Here is an 18,726-nt window from a genome sequence, read left to right as displayed (position 1 = left end):
TAGCTTTTAATGATTAAAACTTTCGAAATGTCACGACCTCATAATTATAAGCCGGCCAACATTATAAAGAGCAAGTATAAAAAAACACATTTAATGTATTGTGGTTATATTAATGAACTCGATATATATACCAAAACATATTTGTCGTTTTTATTTTCGCTGATTTATGTCTTTTTATTACAATTTTATTTACTGTTTAGCATTTTCTCATACTCTTTCTTGCAACTTTATTGGTATCATTTATTCATTTCATATATCGTTGGCTATTTACATTGTAGTTGATACATACAACATTTTTGAAAACTTAATTGTTTATACGTGCTGAATTTGGTCGTTTTCAGATGCAGTGGTGTGCTGTATCAGTGTTTGGCCTTGCCGTCATTATCCATATCGTGTCTGCTCGATTCCGAGCTATTTTTCCACCAGAAGAAATCTTAAAATGTTTTGAAGAAAAACGTTTTCATACCAATGCCACCGATCCACGCTGGGACTGCAGTCACAGTTGGTGTGTACAGAAATTCCGGTGGCACATGGCAAAACGGCTGTGGCATAATATCTCCAGTGAAACAAACCAATGGGTGGATGAGCTACTGCGCATGACGGAAGGAGAAAGGCGGAAGCGACAGGCGGAGCCATTAAGAGTTCGACAAGAGTATCGCCGTCTTACAGACACAGAAAGACGAAATTACCATAGAGCAATACAGATGCTCAAGGCGGATTCAGTGAGTAATTCTCCTACGTAAAAGTTCTTGATTTTGATTTTGTCATGACATTATTTGGTACTTGAAATTTGGAAAAGTGCCTATATCGGATTAATATGATGTGGCTGTGCTTGGAAGATATTTGCGAATGACTCTCCTCAGATATTGACGCGAAAGTATCTGAGGAGTGTATGTCGCTCTTCAGGAAGGCACGGTAGTCGAGTGGTGAAAGCTGGGCTTATGACCGAAGGGTTGCGGGTTCGAGTCACGGCACGGCACTGTGTTGTGTCTTTGAGCAATCTACATTACTCCACTTGTTCAAGTCTACTCAGCTGTAAATGAGTATGTGGTTGGGTAATGCTAGAAATGTTGAATGCTAGCTGTGAGCGCTGAAATGGCAGCTCCGGCTGTATACTCCCCAGTGAGTTGGGAAAGATATTGGCTGGTTGCAAAGGCCCTATAACCACGGATAACAATTTTCGAACAAAGAGACGACCTACGAACTAGGTTGTGATAAAGCGGTATATAAGAACCTCGAATTATTATTATTATTATTATCATTTATTGGTTATTTATCTATTTCAACTTTTCGGTCCATAAATACAAAACAAAAGTAAATATGTACTGTCATACAGTACCAGACGCAAACAAAGTAGAATGGGCAACAATAGAAATGGTGGGAAATAAACGGAAGGAATGAGAAAGACACAAATTGAAATTTTTAGAAGCGAAATTATGCTTATCAAATTAGATTAACAAATCAATTCTATAAGAGTTTTTTTTCTTGAAACTGATTTACATTTATTTTCCAGTCTATTCAGCCAAACCGGTATGACGCCTTAGCAAATCTTCATCAGAAACTAGGAGACGACATCCATCACGGCGCAGCTTTTCTAGGCTGGCACAGGGTCATGCTAATCATGTAAGTATTGACACAGGGTCATGCTAATCATGTGAGTTTTAACACAGGGTCGTGCTAATCATGTGAATTTTTACACAGGGTCGTGCTAAGCATGTAAGTATTGACACAGGGTCATGCTTATCGTGTAAGTATTAACATAAGGTCATGCTAATCATGTAGGTATTGATACAGGGTCATGTTAATCATGCAAGTATCGGCTTTTACGGATTCTGAGCCATCTTATCGATCAAAGTTTTAATTTATTTCATCAGCTTCCTTTCGAATCAGTTGAAGACAAATATTTCATTTAACTGTGTATAAAATAAATGTATTTGAAGCCAAATTGGCGTTGAACTGCTTTCAGTTAGCGTTCCTCATCAATATGTTTACACTCTTTGGCATTATTACAAGACAATCCTACCAACTTCACATGACATTCATATCAAATATTATACAAAACATAAATAAAAGGTACTTTCTTCAAGTATTTCATTTTTGAGAAGAAAATTCTCTCGACTTTTAATGTTCTTTTACCAGATACGAGAATGCTCTTCGCCAGAAAGTTCCTTCAGTGATTCTGCCGTATTGGGATTCCCGGATGGATGAACGCCTTACCAATCCGAGTCTTTCCGTCATGTGGACGGGAGAATTTATCGGGAACGGCTTCGGGAGAGTCGCCAGTGGACCTTTCGCTTACTGGCAAACCCCTTCTGGGCCCCTTGTCAGGAATTTAGGACAAGAAGGTCAGTTACTGTCGAACAGACAGACGCAAGCGATACTCTCTCGAGTCCGGATGTCAGACATTACCGAGCCGCATGCGCAGCCTCCGTTTGACTTTGAAATCCGACACGGAGAGGTTCATAAGTGGATTGGTGGACTAATGGCGCCAGCTGAACACTCCGCGTTTGATCCTGTATTTTTCCTGCATCACACGTTCGTGGATTATTTGTGGGAACTTTTTCGTGTGAACCAGCGCAGGGCCGGAGTAAATCCCACAACGGACTATCCACGGAGATTTGGTCCGGCATCACAGTCTCCGAATTCAAAGATGGGTTTTGGGAAACTCAACATGATTCATGGTCTGAGTGACATATATACGTCACAGATTTACACCTACGAGAACTCTCCCACGTGCACATATCGTCAGACAACTTGCGGTAGTAAGTATCTCCGGTGCGAGGTTCGATTCGGGTCGCCTAACTGCGTGAGTGTTACTGCAGTCGAATCTCAAGCGTTTGGAAACGGAAATCCGTCCAGAATGGGTACGTCTAGAGCAAGACCGACGCCCCGGTCCGGCAACAACCAACGACAAAGACCGATTCCCCGCACCGGAAGTGCGTCAAGAACACGCGGAGGTCCAATGAATAACAATTTAGCTCAATCACGTGGACGGCAAATGCCCCCTATGGGACCCCAAACACGCGGGAGACAAACGCCTCCTGGAGGTCCCCAGTCACGTGGTAGGCCAATGCCTCCCAACATGTGGTCGCAACAACCCCCGTCATCTCCACAACAGCCGCCTCAAATGCCACCATTTCCGCCTAATTTCTTCGGCAACAGAGCAAAAAGGAGTTCGGGAAATGGAAATGGAAAGGGAAAGGGAAAGGGAGCGGAGAACCATCTACAGATTTTCAGAAGTATGGGCGAAATCTGTCCGGTGAAAGAACCGCCGCACGCAATACAAAATATATTCGAAATGAACGGATTGACGGATACTCGGGTCTGGGTTTACGTACCCGTTGAAATCGTGTTGAAGCGAAATCCTCAACTCCAAAAGTTCAACGTTTTTCCAATTCAAAACTCAAAAATTGTTGATAATGTTGACATGTATGATCCAACACAGTATGCTAGTTTGAAGGAATTTTTTATCCCACAAGACGACAAAGGAGCTCAATTCTGTAAAGCGGAAAGAAAAGATTCAGTTTTCATGAAAATGATGGTTCACAGTAATGGGCTGAACTATCACGGAACTTATCGGGAATTCGCACTTCTTGATGCGAGGCAACCTTTTTCTTCGTCAATTGTTTATATAGCTGTAAAAAGTCCAGAAAAACATTTAACGGAAGTACTTTTAACTACATACGACGAGTGCGGACGAGTATGTCAACCGTACTGTCGAAAATCTGGAAGATTTGTTCCTTGTTCCGGGGCAGTGCAAATAACTTCATCACCTCCTAAAATGTACGGGACCGATTACGGCGACGCCGTGCGATTAGTGTGGGACGTATCAGGGGAGTTTCCGGTTCTGAATCATGACAGAATTTCTGTGAGATTTCTTTGTTAGACCATTAATTTATTTTTTAACGTTTTGTCTCTTGTCTTCGTTATTACATTGTCATTGAATTACCACAGATTGTGTTTTATTTATTTATTGTGTATAGTTAATTACAAACGCACCCATGTAGGTTCGTACATATACCCCTCATAACACTTTGAGACCATTAAGGGGTATCAACAGAAAGACATAACGAATTCAGTTAATGAATTAATTAAAACATAACAATAACAATAGCTATATATGTACTTGCTGTTTTGATAAAAGCACCCTTTATTGATACGCAATGTTGACGTCTGAATCTGACGACAGTTTTTGCAGATATAAATGAAACGAATAGTGCGCATGCGTAAGTCAGTTACGGCTGTATCACTTTGTCTCCACTATACGACCATTGCAGGTACACAAATAAATAGCTAATTATCATGTAACAGTCTCTCATAAATTACAGAATAATTCAACCTGCCAAAATCATACCATAAGTAAACCAATAATTATGTGTAAAAGGGAGTTTTGTTTTCTTTGTTCTTGTTTTACGTCTTACTAATAGCTATGGTCATTTAAGTACGTGCCAGGTTTTGGTGGTGGAGGAATGCCAAAGTACAGGGGGGAAAAACCCCGACTTGTGGCCAGTACCTGGCGACTGCCCCATGGTGGAGGTCTAGTGGTCGTAGCTATATAGACGGTCAGACGTCTTAACCACACGGTCACCGTTTCCTCAACAAGAAAATTAAGTGGTTTTACATATATAATGTTATTTTTTCCTGGCTAACGATTCATGCAAAAAGTCCTATCAGCGAATTCCACAACTGCAGACATTAAACAGGGGATCGTTATACATATCAATGCATTTTCTCTTTTCCGTGTGTAAAAAAGGCCCCGTTTAAAATGCTGTACTGTTTCCATAACAATGGTCCAACAACCGTTTTGCTTTTTCTTTGGTCGCCTTATATTTATATATTCATACATGTATACAAATGATAAATATATATTTAAAATGCGAATATATATATGAACTTATGATATATATTATAATTACATGTATTTATTTTAAGAATCCAATTTTTCACAACATCGCCTTAGCTGCCGTTTCATTTTAAAATTGTCTGAAATTGTTATGGAGGTGAAAGTTTTATACGTCAGATAAGCATTTAAATTGAACATACCTTACACTTACAGAAAACAACAACAGAATGCTATTAAAACAAAAAAAATCTTTGTGTCCTTAACATAACGATTTATAGGGAAGTCAGGTAGAAACACTGACGTATCTTGTCAAACGTCACGCACCAAAAAATAACATTTACCAGCTGTGTATGTTATCACACTGTATCACCTAGAAGCTATACTCTATCCAACTTAAGGCTGTATGCTACCTTTCAAGAACCGCGCGTCTTCTTTATAAAAGACTTCAATGGTGAGAAACCTGCGTCTTTTGAAAGTCACTTTGGACTCAATAGTTACGGATGCAAATTATGGACATTCATATAATGCACATTTTAGTAATGTATTAAAACATTTCCGGGAAGGGGGATAACTCGAACACAAGTTACATGTATTTTCAATTTGAATTGAATTATAAGCAAGACATGTTGAAAAAGTTATTGTCAATAACTCTAACAAATTGATCACAAAATTCTGGAACTTAAGCAGGTCTACGATAGTTGTATTGTCACAATATCCAATTTTAATTCATGTTGAAAAATAAAATATAAAATATTTTGACCTTAAATACATACTATCAGGGTACTACAGAATACCCTCTTGTACTCCAAGTCAACCGTAGGCTATAAAATTAAGTAAGTCACTGAAATGCGGGCACTGCTCTGATAGCGATTCATGTCTTATATTCTGTTTCCTTGATCCCGTGTCATCATGACTGACGACAACAGTGACCCTTAAGTTACTTACAAAGAAACATGACAGGAACAGGGCGGTTGGTTAGTAAAACATAAAGTCGTGAGGTCATCCGAACACCGCGCATACATCGTATCCCTCTGCACTCTAGGTCCATACATGATTATGAGTTATAAACCACAACCGCATACGAAGTGGCAAGAAAGATCAAATAAAGGTTCTAAAATACTTATTTTATAGATGTATCCGGACTGAGTAATTTGTGTACAGTTTTTTGCTTACATCTACATTTCGTGTAAGCTGTCGTGTTTCAGTTAAGGAAACTAAAGACCTTTATTCCCAGATTTGTAACGTTGGTTTTGATTGGATGAGATATAAAACGTCAACACTGACCTACAAAACTGCATATATAGTGTAATGACACAACTGTGCACCTTGTGGTCAAGTGAAAGTACGTTAACTATTTAGATATACAATAAATAAATATTTATTATGGTAACCTGAGATCGAATGTTCTATTATGCTGGATTTGATTGTGTCCTTTCATAAATAGTTCATTTTTCATCATTAAGTTTCTTGTAAAAAAGTGAAACCAAACTTTAAGTTTCAAAACCCAAGATGGCTGTCTGGTGGCCATTTTGTTTTTACGATCAGTCTCAAAATGAAACACGTACAATTTTGGGTGAAGGGGATCTTTCATATCAATTTCGTGAAAGATCTGTCTTGTGCTTCTTTAGAAAAACTAATAAAAAGTTTGAAATTTCAAAATTCAAGATGGCCACCTGGTGGCCATTTTGTTTCACCGATTCATTTCGAAATGAAACATACACAAAAACAAACCAATGGGAACTTTCAGTTGAAATTTGAGAAAGATCTCCCCAGCACGTTGAGAAATAGCGATAAAAAATATTAATTCTCATATTGAAATATTGCTTCCGTATGTCCATCTTGTTTTTTCTGATAAGTCTCAAAATAAAACATGCAGATCGAGGGAACAAGGGGAATCTTCATATGAAATTTGAGAATGATCTGCTATTACTCCTGGGACAATCGCGATACTGAGAAGTTTTTAAAGACAGGCGATTTGAACAACCCAACAAGCCAATTAATGCACTCAATGGCAGATTATGCGAAAATCATTATCATGACAACAACAGAATGTGATAAAAAGTTGTCAAGGTAAACAATCGCAGATTATGCGAACATTATGATCATGACAACAACAGAATGTGATAAAAAGTTGTCAAGGTAAACTTCGTGTCTTTAAACAATTTGAAAATTACCTAACTCGAGTTGGATAAATATGATAACCAGCCACTACGAATGAATACATCGAGAGCAACATAGATTATTTTGCTTTCATATAGTGTAAAAGCTATTTTGTGCAAGGTCGCGAAGCACGTTCATCCAAGAAGTCGGGAGTGAGGAACCCTCTAATGGTTGTGGAAGAACAAATGTACAAACTAAAACGATTTTTGTTTTATTTCCACCAGAAACTGACAGAGAAACTTACTGACAATGACCTTACGTAGTGCCAACATTTTTGCGGGATAAACAACATCTCTCCTTCCTCCAGAACGCACTCTCGGTAAGTGGCGTTCTTAAAACGAGGAAACTTCGCGTAATCCGGATTTACCGCATCTACCTGACTTGTGTTGTCCATGAAGCCGTCATGGGGGTACAAATAAGGGGTCATGACCTCAGAGTATAGTCGGATATACTTCCGGCCCACAACCTGCGCAAGAAAGTTCTCTTTTGGGTCATGATGTAATGGCGATACCGTTCCTTTTGGACCAAACCATGCGTTGATATCCACTTCTTCAACGTCATCATCACTTGTTTCCGGATTCGTACTTCCGGTTCCGCCCAGAACACAATAATCCGGAATCACAATATCGTCCTGAAGTTCGGGAATTTGGTTGAAAAGTTGATGTTGAGCCAAGTAGCCTACTGGTTTATCTTGTTTCAACCTTGAACCTGTGACATCATTCGACCTGGACATATCCGCTGTGATGAATTGATCTATGAATTCACTGACCGTCATCAACTTCTGGGTCCATTTATCATCTGTGTATTTAGACCCTATCTCTATGGGAACCGTCCTGTAACCGGCTATTTTCTTGAGATAGTCTAGTGACCATCTTCTACAGCCCATAGCTGGCCAATGACCCATTGCATCTGTTATGATCACGGGATGCTTAGAACACAAGTACTCCTTTCGAAAGAGTTCCATCGAAGGGCATCTTACTCGTTTAATTTGGTTCTTTGATTTTATTTTAATGTTGGTAATTTCCATTTTCGGTTTCTTTGATATATTTTCAAAATGCTCACAATTTCCTTCTTTACACATTTCAGAACATTGGCAACACAAACGAGTAGATTTGGCATCTTCATTTTCTGTCAAATTGTCACTTTGTATCAATTTTTTTCCTGATGAAGTCAATTCTGCTCCGGGTGTCTGGAAACTGGAATTCGTACCTAACCAATCATGAACATGTAATGACAGTTTTGAAAGAACGTTTCCAAAAATAGGTGCTCCCATCAAGAGACCCATATCGAATGTTTTAATGGAGTTTGCTAAATTATTTTTAATTACGTCATTTCCGGTATTTTCACTACGAATGGTTGCTATGACCACCTCACTCGCGCCCTTCAGCAGTGAAACAAGCGAGTACAAATATCGCCAACAAAGATGGACGTCTTTCCAGTGACCAGTGTTGAGTTTCTCCCATGTAAGGTCCAGTAGTGGTTCACAAAGCTGGACACATGAGTCGTACTCTTTACTGAGGAAACTCTCCACCGCACGACTCAGCAAACTGTTAACAGAGGGCGCCATTTCGTTCGGGGTCGTCAAGCAGCCAAGGAGTGCTGTGTTTGACTCCGGAACGGCTGCCATTACGTTCTGTACAAGGTCTGCCGCCATGTCTGATAACTGTAATGAAGTGAGGAAGTGAGGCAAACAGTTGATATATAATTTCACAAAGCATATGTCAAAGAGTCAATAAGTTATGGGAACCCTAGCTCAAGGTCAGATCGATTGTATTTCATTTTGAGATTTCAGATTATCGGTAATCTAAATTTTGAAAATAGAAAACCTAAATTTAAAAAAAAAAATCAACAACAACAAAAAACCAGATTAATCTGAAATTTCTAAATAAAATCTACGATTTCAAAATAAAATCAAAGCATTCAGGCCTTAAGCTATTTTTTTCATCTTATAATGAGTAAAAATAAAGCGATCAGTTAGTGCCACTTTTAAATGCTACTTGTATGTCTTAATTGGTTTTGAGATAATAAGATATAGTTTTTATTTACTTACCTGTTAGCTATTTCGTAAATACGAGAAGAAATCAGAGCTCTATCTATACATGCACGCCTCTTATGTCGCAAAAACAACGACACCTATACTAACCTGGCAAGGCAAGGTTTAAGGGAACTTTTGGATTCGTTTTCTTTTATTTATTTTTCCCACAAAATTAAGGGATAAACTTGATAAGGGTATGTGATTCAGAATTTTATGTATGATTTTCTTGATGTATACTAAGTACTTTGACTGGTGTTTTAATCAAAATGTAAAACTCGTGGCATTTAGCCTGCGTTAAACTTCAAACGGACAAGATCAAATGCTACACTGACATTAAAAACATTTATAGAAAGGTCATATGCCTTATGACACTGTCTGGTCTCGACATTAAATCGATAGAGCCTTAATTGATCTTATTTGTATGCAGGCATGGATGTTGCTTAAAACAAGATACGTATATGTAGTGTGTTATTTATAGTAGCATGACAATAGAAGGGCTGTAAACGTGGTTAATTTATACATGTTATATGTATAATCTACATACAATTAAGGACCCCCGTACCTTGGTTTGGTTTGGTATTGTTTAACGTCCTATCAACAGCTATGGTCATTCAAGGACGGTCTCCCTTGTGTGCAAGATGCATGCGGTAGTGTATGCGTGTGTTTTGGGAGGTTGCGATATGTTCGTGTTTGTCTCCTTGTGATAGCGCGGAACTGATGCCCACTTCATAGTGCTACCTCACTGAAACATACTGCCGAAGACACCCAGCAGGACACCCCACCCCACCCGGTCACATTATAATGACAACGGGACCCCCGTACCCCAGCCAAAATATGTTACTAATTGTTAAAAACTTTTCTGTCTTGCATGACTATATATATATATATATTTGGAAAATCATTTCTGAAAAGAAAATTATACCTTGCAGGACTTTTATGAGAAATAGTAAAGATGAAATAAACATTTTATAATCAATAACAGTGTTCTGAGTGTGAAGAAAATCAGCAGGACTAGACCGGGATTTGAGTGTACCTATCTTCAATTATTCATATATTTATTGTCACACTCGACTGTTGCCATTTTACCATGTCTGTGTTGTAACGACGATTTTGATTGGTTGCTTGAGGATAGTATACAGCTACATTTTGTAGGTTAAATTCGTAAAACTATACAAAACAAGTTTCAATTTATGTTGAAGCAGGCTTTTAGCCAGGATTTCAAATGTCCCTGTCCAAAACGTTGATATTATAACTAATTTTACAAAACTGTCTGTCAAAATTGATTTACAATAGTAAGGTTATCAGAAAACTGCCTGTCAAAAAGACAGGTGGACCGGTGGCTGGCTAATAGCCTGTTCATATTTTCGTATTTTCTATATAAAAATAATATAATCATAAAAAATACACTGCATCTTGGGGGATACAATATATATTTTGATATATTGCAATTTTCACTAAATATTGCAATACGAAGTGTGCTTCCAATACCCACCCCTTTAAACAAGTTGGTTGTCACACAAAGCCTAACTACCATTGAATATATAAATTAAAATAAAATATGTTTAAAACAAAAAGCAAACTTAATTAAGATAATATTGAATAAAAATCTGAAGAATATGTATTTCAAGGCTGTGACTAAACCCCCAAACTATCAGTAAAAAAATAATGCAGGGTATCGCCATTTCATAATGGTATTAATATATTGCTAAAAATAGACAGATATTACAATATTTGTATTGCAATATTAGGCCTCTTGAACACCCCGATATTAATTGTATCATATATTTTATGTTGATTTAATCTTCCTGTTACTTCATTACAACCGAAACTGACCAGAAAAAGATAGACAGAAAGATACTATAAAATAAAGAGACCAGAAACTTCAGTATTTATTTGACATAAATGAGAAAGATAGTCAGTTATGTCGAACTCAATTCTTATGTATATTTTACGCCATTTTCTGATATGCAGGGATTTGACGTTTAAGTCAATGGGTTTAAATGAACAGTCGGTAATTGCCCAAAACCCATCTCCATTTTGGAGATGACTTTTATACGGAGTTATTATCAAAACAAAACTCATCCACAGCAGGTCACAGGGACTTGATCATTTGTTCGAGCTATATTTGGACCGAAACTGAGGTGTGTAGTAATTTTACACGTCATACGGTTTGAGATCAAGAACGTGTAAAATTAATCTGCATGCCTCTGTTTAGGTCCAGATATATGGCTGTGGCAAATTCTCAGGTCTCTGTACATAGGATAGGTCTAAACACATATGAACGTTTGAACATAAATTCTCAGGTCCCTGTGATCGATACAATGTTTATAATAACACTCGAGGAAGAATTTTTAAATCTTTTATATCTATCTAGTTAACTGGACACCTTCTTAGATGTAAATAATGGAGAAGTAAGAGGAAAAGGAGGATGAGGATGAGGATGAGGAGGATGAGGATGAGGAGGAGAGGAGGAGGATGAGGAGGAGAGGAGCAGGAGGAGAATTCGATTATCGAGGCTACTTTTGTAGGTCGGACACCACAAACGACACGGGAGACATGATACTTACGAGCTATTCATGAACATGACCGGTATAGACCGGACTATAAATTCCACAGTGTGACCTGACATGTACTTTAACTATTTTCAACACGTATATTAGAATTAAAATGTATCTGACCATTGTCACATTGTGCTGCATGGATCAGAATCGACTAGGCCTACTGAACAACTTACCTCGAGCTCCGATTTTATAACACATGCCTTTCACTTCATTTCCTGTATAGGGGAAGCAACTCGTATTGATAGGTTAGTTATTTGTATAGGTAGCACTACACCAAACCACAAGGGAATAAATGTAGGCGGCGGTGAAGGCGACTGTGTTTTAAAACGGTATTCCGATATATCACAACTTGATATTTAGGGCTGTTTTTAACAAATTTTACTGGTATAAGGGCATGTGTCCTTCTTCCCAAATAGAGTGCACTCTGAGCAGCCTTGAGAGTGGAACCCCTAGCCCCGGGTAAGGTCCATTTTTTAAAATTATTAATGTCGATCTGGGCAGTATGACATATGTACATACACCATTTGGAAGAAAAAGTCCATGCATTTCATAAAATAATAACAAAAGGGGCAGAGATGTCCGTATTTTAAGAATTATTTTAACTTTTTCAGTCGGGAAATGGTAGGTTGTTATATATACCATCATGTGAAGCTATGTCCCACCAGGGACGTATACTGTCCCTGGTCACACGTATGACATAAAAAAAGTAGCGATTCGGTATACTGAAAGATCTCAAAACTAGACAGAAATAATCTAGTCATTTTGAAAAGGTATGCAAGTTCTAGTTTGATTCATGAAAAACAACAGAATTTAAAACAAAAAACAAAAACGTTATAACTCTGGAATAAGGTTTTAAATATCACCATGCTAAATTACACATGTTCAGTGCCGATTCGCCTGCAGCATCGCTGTTCAAAGTATTTCCAATGCACAAATTAGTATTTTTCGTTTTCAAAAGATTTTTAATGACATGGTTGGATAATGTAAGTTATTATATTTCAACCGATCTATTATCACAGCCCTCGGTCTGATATTGGGTCCTCGGGATGATATGGCATGTGATATGGATTTTACCATGTAATTTTCTCTATATACAACTCGTGGGAAAAGACATCCCAAATTCTATCAGTTCGACAGGTAACAGTAATTATTTATCTCCCCTCTTCTCCCGAAAAGTCTGACTCACCCGTGTTCAACTACACACACACACACTACTACTAACACAACCGCCATAACTTTGTGGGCGCACAGTGTCGTGGGGAATGGTGTAAAAGGGAACCGCATTCATTTTTACTTTGCAGACTTGTGGCAGTCTAGAAAATTTCGAGTTTCGATAGCAATCGAAGGGGACCAAAACATAGAAGTCATTCCAGAACAGGACGATGCTAAACCGATACAAGAACACGAATACATGGTTGTCGACTCGGCCGAAAATGAGGTGAGTTTGTCATTTGTCAACATGTAAAAGAAAGTGTGCTGGAGTCTTTCAGGTGTAACACACACCGCCATTCAAGGTCGTTATAAATGCGCGGGAATCGATCATTTTTATTTCAAAATCTAAGTGCGATTCCTTTCTATTTCCAGAAAAATTGCTGAATAAGTTCCCCATTAAATGTATATTAAGATAAGTTGACCAACTTGGAAAAGTTTCGAAGTTCTATTTTCGTTCAGTAATTATAGTTGTGCAAACGATACGGTGTGTTATATTTTAGGGTGTGTAACGTTATAGTATGTTTGCTCACGGACTTAGATAACTTATCTAATCTAATTCCGTGGTTTCATGTTTGTGAATGAANGGGGGGGGTTCCTGAAGCCCAAAAAAAACCTCTGGATCCGCCACTGGTCAGTCAGTAATATACTTAATATAGCCCTAGACAAGTCTTTGAAACGGAGGATGTGGGATGGTTTAGCCCAATTTCATTTTCCAGACAAATCAAAATCATCGTCAGAGATACAGATAAAATTAAGCGTCCGACGTCAATCAACATGAATTTAAAAAGATGACAAAAGACTAATGACACACGTCATAGCAGTCAAGCAAACTAGGCTTGACAAATCTAACATTGAGTTGTTATTGTCCTCACAGCGTAGCGAGGATCGACACACAATGGGATTGACCGTCAACATATTGATTACAGTAGGTCGGAATTTGACCCCCAGAAAATGGGGTGCAGAACTTCATTCATAAAACACCACGGCAATTTGTAAACACTCGTTACACACACAACACACACACAGTTATGTGCACTGAACCCTAGACGAAATCATAGAGTTGTGTCCATTTGAGTAGAATTTTGACGGAAAACATTTAATATATTTTCAGATGTCTGACCAATTCATCTGTTCATGGTTTTGACTGGAAGACTTTGAATCCTACGAAGAGTACAGCGAGCACGAACATTTTCATTTCAATATTGATGATATGAATGGTACTCAAAGGGATTACTTGTGCTCTTTTTGTCCTTGAGGCCGCTTCATCGACTAGCCCACAACAACATTAGAGCAATAAGCCTTACGGAACAACCTGCACCAAAACGAGTAAAGATCTTTTTTCGAGCGTACTTTCGTCGACAGAGCGACCCAGTCAAGGGGTGTTATCACCTGTGGCAGGACCCAGTCATATTCAATCACCAGAACCTGCACCCAGTCATGCCTTCTCCCCCATGGATAGCAGAAGAAACTTTAAAATATGACATAAATAAAATTAAGGAAAGAACATTAAAAAATGCCGTCAAAGACAATCATTATAAGGTAGCATTCACTAACAATATAAGGGGAGGTAAGTTATCTGACATGTTTACTCATTTAGAGAAAATGTTTGATGATGTCATTGAGCAAGCTACAGACAGCCTCCAAAAAACTGACCGTGGAAGAATATTCATACATCACAATGCATTAAATAGTCCCATCGTGATTTCACTGCGAACTCTCGATAGGCTAAGTGGTCACAGTGTCATGGAAGAGGTCCACAAAGTTTTAAATAGTCATGAGGAGCTGCCCTTGAACGAAAGTCTCAGTGAAGATGTCGAAACATTGGAGATTCTTAAAGGGGGGGGGGGGGGGGGATACGTTGTATCGTCTGTGACAGGTTCTAACAGTTCTGTTCGAAATAAAAGATCTATCATAGAAATAACAAACACTGGTAATGCGTGCTTGTCAAGAGTCATCACCATGGCATTTTAAAGTGCAAATCAGGTCCCGACCTTGGATACAATCGATTCTGAAATACAAAAAATGTCCCGATTGGTATTTCATAAAAATTAAGAAACCCCATAACATGTAGAAATAAATTAGATTTGCTAAACTGTTACCTTCTACGCGATACCAGATTAATTGGGGCGAACAGATTGTTTTCCCTTAATGATATAAAAGTATTTGAAGATTCTTTTAACGTTGATGTTCTGGGCGTATCTGCATCCATGGGAAACAAATTTTACAAAATACCCAATGAAGGAAGTCAGAAACAGAGAATATATATATATATCTTGTACAAAACTCACATTTTCATGCCATTTCTAATATTCAGGGATTCTTCAAAGTTCTGCGACAATTGTCTCAAGACATATAAAACAAAGGCACGAATATTCGGGAAAGCTAACATGACGACGTGCTGGGCAAGACTTAAATCATACAATGTGTTGGAAATGCTCGGGGAACGTGTTCTCTAATACGACACATTCAGCGTGATTTTCGTTAGTAGAACATGTGACGTTGAACCCGACCCTCGATGACTATCTTGGGGAGTTAATTAGTGAACTCGACCATGACGATCACATTGTTCATTTTGTATCGGGCGGTCCAAAGCAGAATTCGTACAAAACATTTAAAGGAAATAGCTTTTGCAAAATAAGAGGTTTTACTCTTAATTATATCAATGCTAAAACGCTAACAAGTATGTTGAATTTAATTGAAGCACCGCGTAAAGAAGAAGTCAGCATTAGTGTAACAAATTCTCACAAAATAACCAGGCAAAAACGGAAGAGAAAAATACATTCATCTGTTGAAGAAATAAAATACAAAATAGTAGATACAAAACGATGCATCCAATGGGACACATTTGACACCTTACCTACCGTATGGTTGTCAAATCAGAGACGACGATTAAAAACAGAATATTAATAAAATATCTATATATTTCATGAAAGTTTTATAATGTTTTTCACTCATGTCAGGTTTTGTACCATCGTTATTAACTTTTTTGCCGTTGGATCGGTTTTGTTGAAACAAAACATTTCCATTTTGGTTTGATAGAAAAAAGAAAAAACCCGCCTATGAGACACGCGTGTAACGTTTTCTAAAATAGTCTTCTCTTTATTTTATATTAGCATCGTACCAAATATTATAGAGCTGTTTATGACCTGGTTTCTTTTTACAAGTTGTTTAATATTTTGTCCACGTAACATTGTTTGTGCAATCTATGAAACTATTTTTGTTCATGACTCGTTTTCGTTTCTGAAAAAAAATCGTAATTGATTCGTGAAAAATAAAAAAAATATTGAGAGGCATGGATCATTTTTTTTAAAAACCTTCTTTATTTCATAGCAGCATCGTATCCAAATTAATACTATAGTACATGTCTTGATTCGATTTTTCGACACATGGTTTTAATTTTTTCGTTAATGTGACGTTTTTTGTACAACTCAACGTAACGTTTTTAGTTCATGGACCCATTTTTTGTAAGAATTTGTAACAGTAAAGCCAGTAAATCCAGTAATTCAATGGTGTGCATGTCCTTTTATATGATATATATGTGAGTAAATCCAATGACCTTTTATAATAAATTAACAAATGACTACATTTATGTACATTTCAATTTCATACCATAACATTTATGCAATGTATAAAACCACGTGTACTTATTAAATTTCTATCCATTTGATGTCAGTCTTTTTAGTTTTCTTTGTCACTAATTCACCCGGTGGGGCACTGGTCGTGTGCCATTTAACTATGTACCCATTACCGCGTTGAATGGGGGAATAGGTATGATTTACGATCAGTGTTGACAATAAACGAAACGGGCGTGCAGTATGTAGCTCTCTCAGTCCACTGTAAAACTCTTGATATCCACGTGGCTTGTGTGATAACTCGACACAGACGGCGTCCCTTATGAGATGTGTGAACCTTGTATAGTTTTTCCTTTGTATATCAGTTCACCTGGAGTGTTCCACTTTAAAACGGTATTGACGTGACTTATCAGGAAATCCAGAAGGCCTTCTGCTTTCTTCAGAAATTGTTTAGGGATAACGAATTCCAACATGTCCAAAATTGAGTTTGATGTGGAGTTCTCCTGTTCCTTTCAGGTGCACTGTCTTCATTCGTCGTCGGTTTCTGAGGGACCACTATCGTCTCGTATTTCATCTTGGGAATCAGAATGAGCTCTTGAGCCATTGTACTCTTTAAATGCCTGTAGAGCGGGTTTTATTTATAAGAGCAACACACTGTGACGCCTTAAAAGTAGTTCTTTTTTACGTCTTCGCCCTACCCGTTTGCTTATCAGTGATCGATTGACAGTTTTGTAAGGTTTGAGTTTCTTTATGCAAGCATCAGAAAGGTAAAACGATTCTCTGTACACGTTTAAAGCCACCCCGCACACAGCATGTAACTGGTCATTGGTCATGGTTTGAATCAATGCATTCCTCTGTATAACGTTGGCTTGGTAGAGCAATTGTAATTAACAGACGTGTGCTCTAATATATATAATAAATATAGGGGGCAATACGCATCGCTTTCCCGTATGCCTGGTTAAAGAAACTACTTTTCCGGGGAAATACTTGACTTCCAAATGTCAGTATTTGACGAGCATCTCTGACGTTTCTTAATAAAATAACGTACTGACAATTCAGCGAAAATGGTCATGGCATACTTTCCAGGCATGTAGAGGTTTTGAGTGAGAAACATGACCGTTACACGCTTGTGGGGAGTCCTCGTTTTTAGCCTCTTGATTCATCATGTCGTCCAAAACGAGAAAGATATGGTCGTTTCCCTGACTCCATCCATGTATCTCTTCTCTGGAAGGGAGTCTATCTGAAACCACATGCTCTGTAGCGTTTAATTGATGATGCATGTCTTCTCCTGTGATGCGAGTGCAATGCCTTGATCTCCGTTAGTCCATGTCCTCGCTACCCTGTCCGGATACAGATATTTCTTTTAAGTCCATCTTCGGTACTAAATGACGATAGGGGTCTACATTCAGAAAAAATATATCTTTTCTACGGCGACTTGATTAGGCTGAACCGTGAAAGGAGACAGCTCGGCAGGTTGTGCGATGTCTTTAAGTTTGTCACTCAGGAAAGCCATTTTTCCCCTGTTGAAATTTCTCGCGGTTGAAAATGAAAAGGTTTTTTTCTCGGTGTCTGTTAGTTCTCTTAAAACTGATAGATGAACCGGTTTTGTCATGTTTGATTTTTTTGCCTACCGGAACGTGGGAAGCGTCCTCTTTAACGGCTTCCCTCATCTCTGATTTGGCTCTCTATTCTACGGCGACGGTGGGGTGTGACCTGCATGCCAACGACAATCTTTGTTTTCATTTTCGGGTGTCACGTTGCTGTACATGCCTGCAATCCTTTTCTCCGACAATGGTATCGTCAAACAGATTAGAGTACACAAACAGTTCCGTGTCATTGACTGACAATGACTGTGAATGCTCAATTGTTATTTCGGTTAGGTTTACCATCCAGTAGCCGCTGAACGACAGCGGTCGTGGCAAGTGGACCCTGAAATTGTGTGGTTCATTTGATACATGTGTCAACAAACTGTCCGTAGACTTCAGTACCATACGTATGCTCATCTCGAAACGTAATGTTATTTCTTAAACGTACCGAGTGCTTTTATGACGTTTGTGAATCGGCCTTTTTTATCAAGGAATTGAATTTTTTGGGCCAATGTTATCAGGACACGCGAACTTCCGGTCCATTCTTTGACTTCCTTTCCTGTAGTATTTCGTCTATTTTCCACACGGTTTCTTCACTTTTGACTACTTTTTTATAAATAGGCAAATCTTGTCTCTTGAAGCTGTCTGCCACTTTAAACACTTCTCCCGACCACTTTTGTTGATATTCTCTCAAACACGGATGTTTAAATGAGTTATCCTCACGTGGTCATTTATTTTAAATTTGTAACTAGGGTTT

The 18,726-nt window shown here is 38.2% G+C and overlaps 2 protein-coding genes across 4 annotated transcripts; one reads left to right on the top strand and one right to left on the bottom strand.

Annotated features, from left to right (window-relative positions):
• The first annotated feature begins 341 nt into the window (after positions 1-341).
• Positions 342-3,886, top strand: LOC110463727. Its single transcript, XM_021518550.1, has 3 exons — positions 342-722; positions 1,514-1,623; positions 2,140-3,886. The coding sequence occupies exons 1-3, from the start codon at positions 342-344 to the stop codon at positions 3,884-3,886; spliced, it is 2,238 nt and encodes a 745-aa protein (XP_021374225.1).
• Positions 3,887-7,201: 3,315 nt separating this feature from the next.
• On the bottom strand, positions 7,202-11,825 carry LOC110463484 (lysine-specific demethylase 8-like). 3 transcript variants are annotated; one of them, XM_021518116.1, is made up of 2 exons: positions 11,773-11,825; positions 7,202-8,666 (listed from the first exon to the last, which is right to left on the bottom strand). In XM_021518116.1, exon 2 carries the CDS (start codon positions 8,655-8,657, stop codon positions 7,215-7,217), a length of 1,443 nt encoding a protein of 480 aa, XP_021373791.1. In that variant the 5' UTR covers positions 8,658-8,666; positions 11,773-11,825; the 3' UTR covers positions 7,202-7,214. The 3 variants fall into 3 exon arrangements, with proteins under 3 accessions (XP_021373791.1, XP_021373782.1, XP_021373799.1); XM_021518107.1 differs by lacking the exon at positions 11,773-11,825 and adding an exon at positions 11,717-11,768; XM_021518124.1 differs by lacking the exon at positions 11,773-11,825 and adding an exon at positions 11,606-11,702.
• Between the last annotated feature and the right edge of the window lie 6,901 nt (positions 11,826-18,726).

The sequence above is a fragment of the Mizuhopecten yessoensis genome, unplaced genomic scaffold, assembly GCF_002113885.1.
Source record: "Mizuhopecten yessoensis strain PY_sf001 unplaced genomic scaffold, ASM211388v2 scaffold1511, whole genome shotgun sequence".
In the NCBI taxonomy this organism is placed as follows: Eukaryota; Metazoa; Mollusca; class Bivalvia; order Pectinida; family Pectinidae; genus Mizuhopecten; species Mizuhopecten yessoensis.
This window is presented reverse-complemented; position numbering and strand designations above follow the sequence as displayed.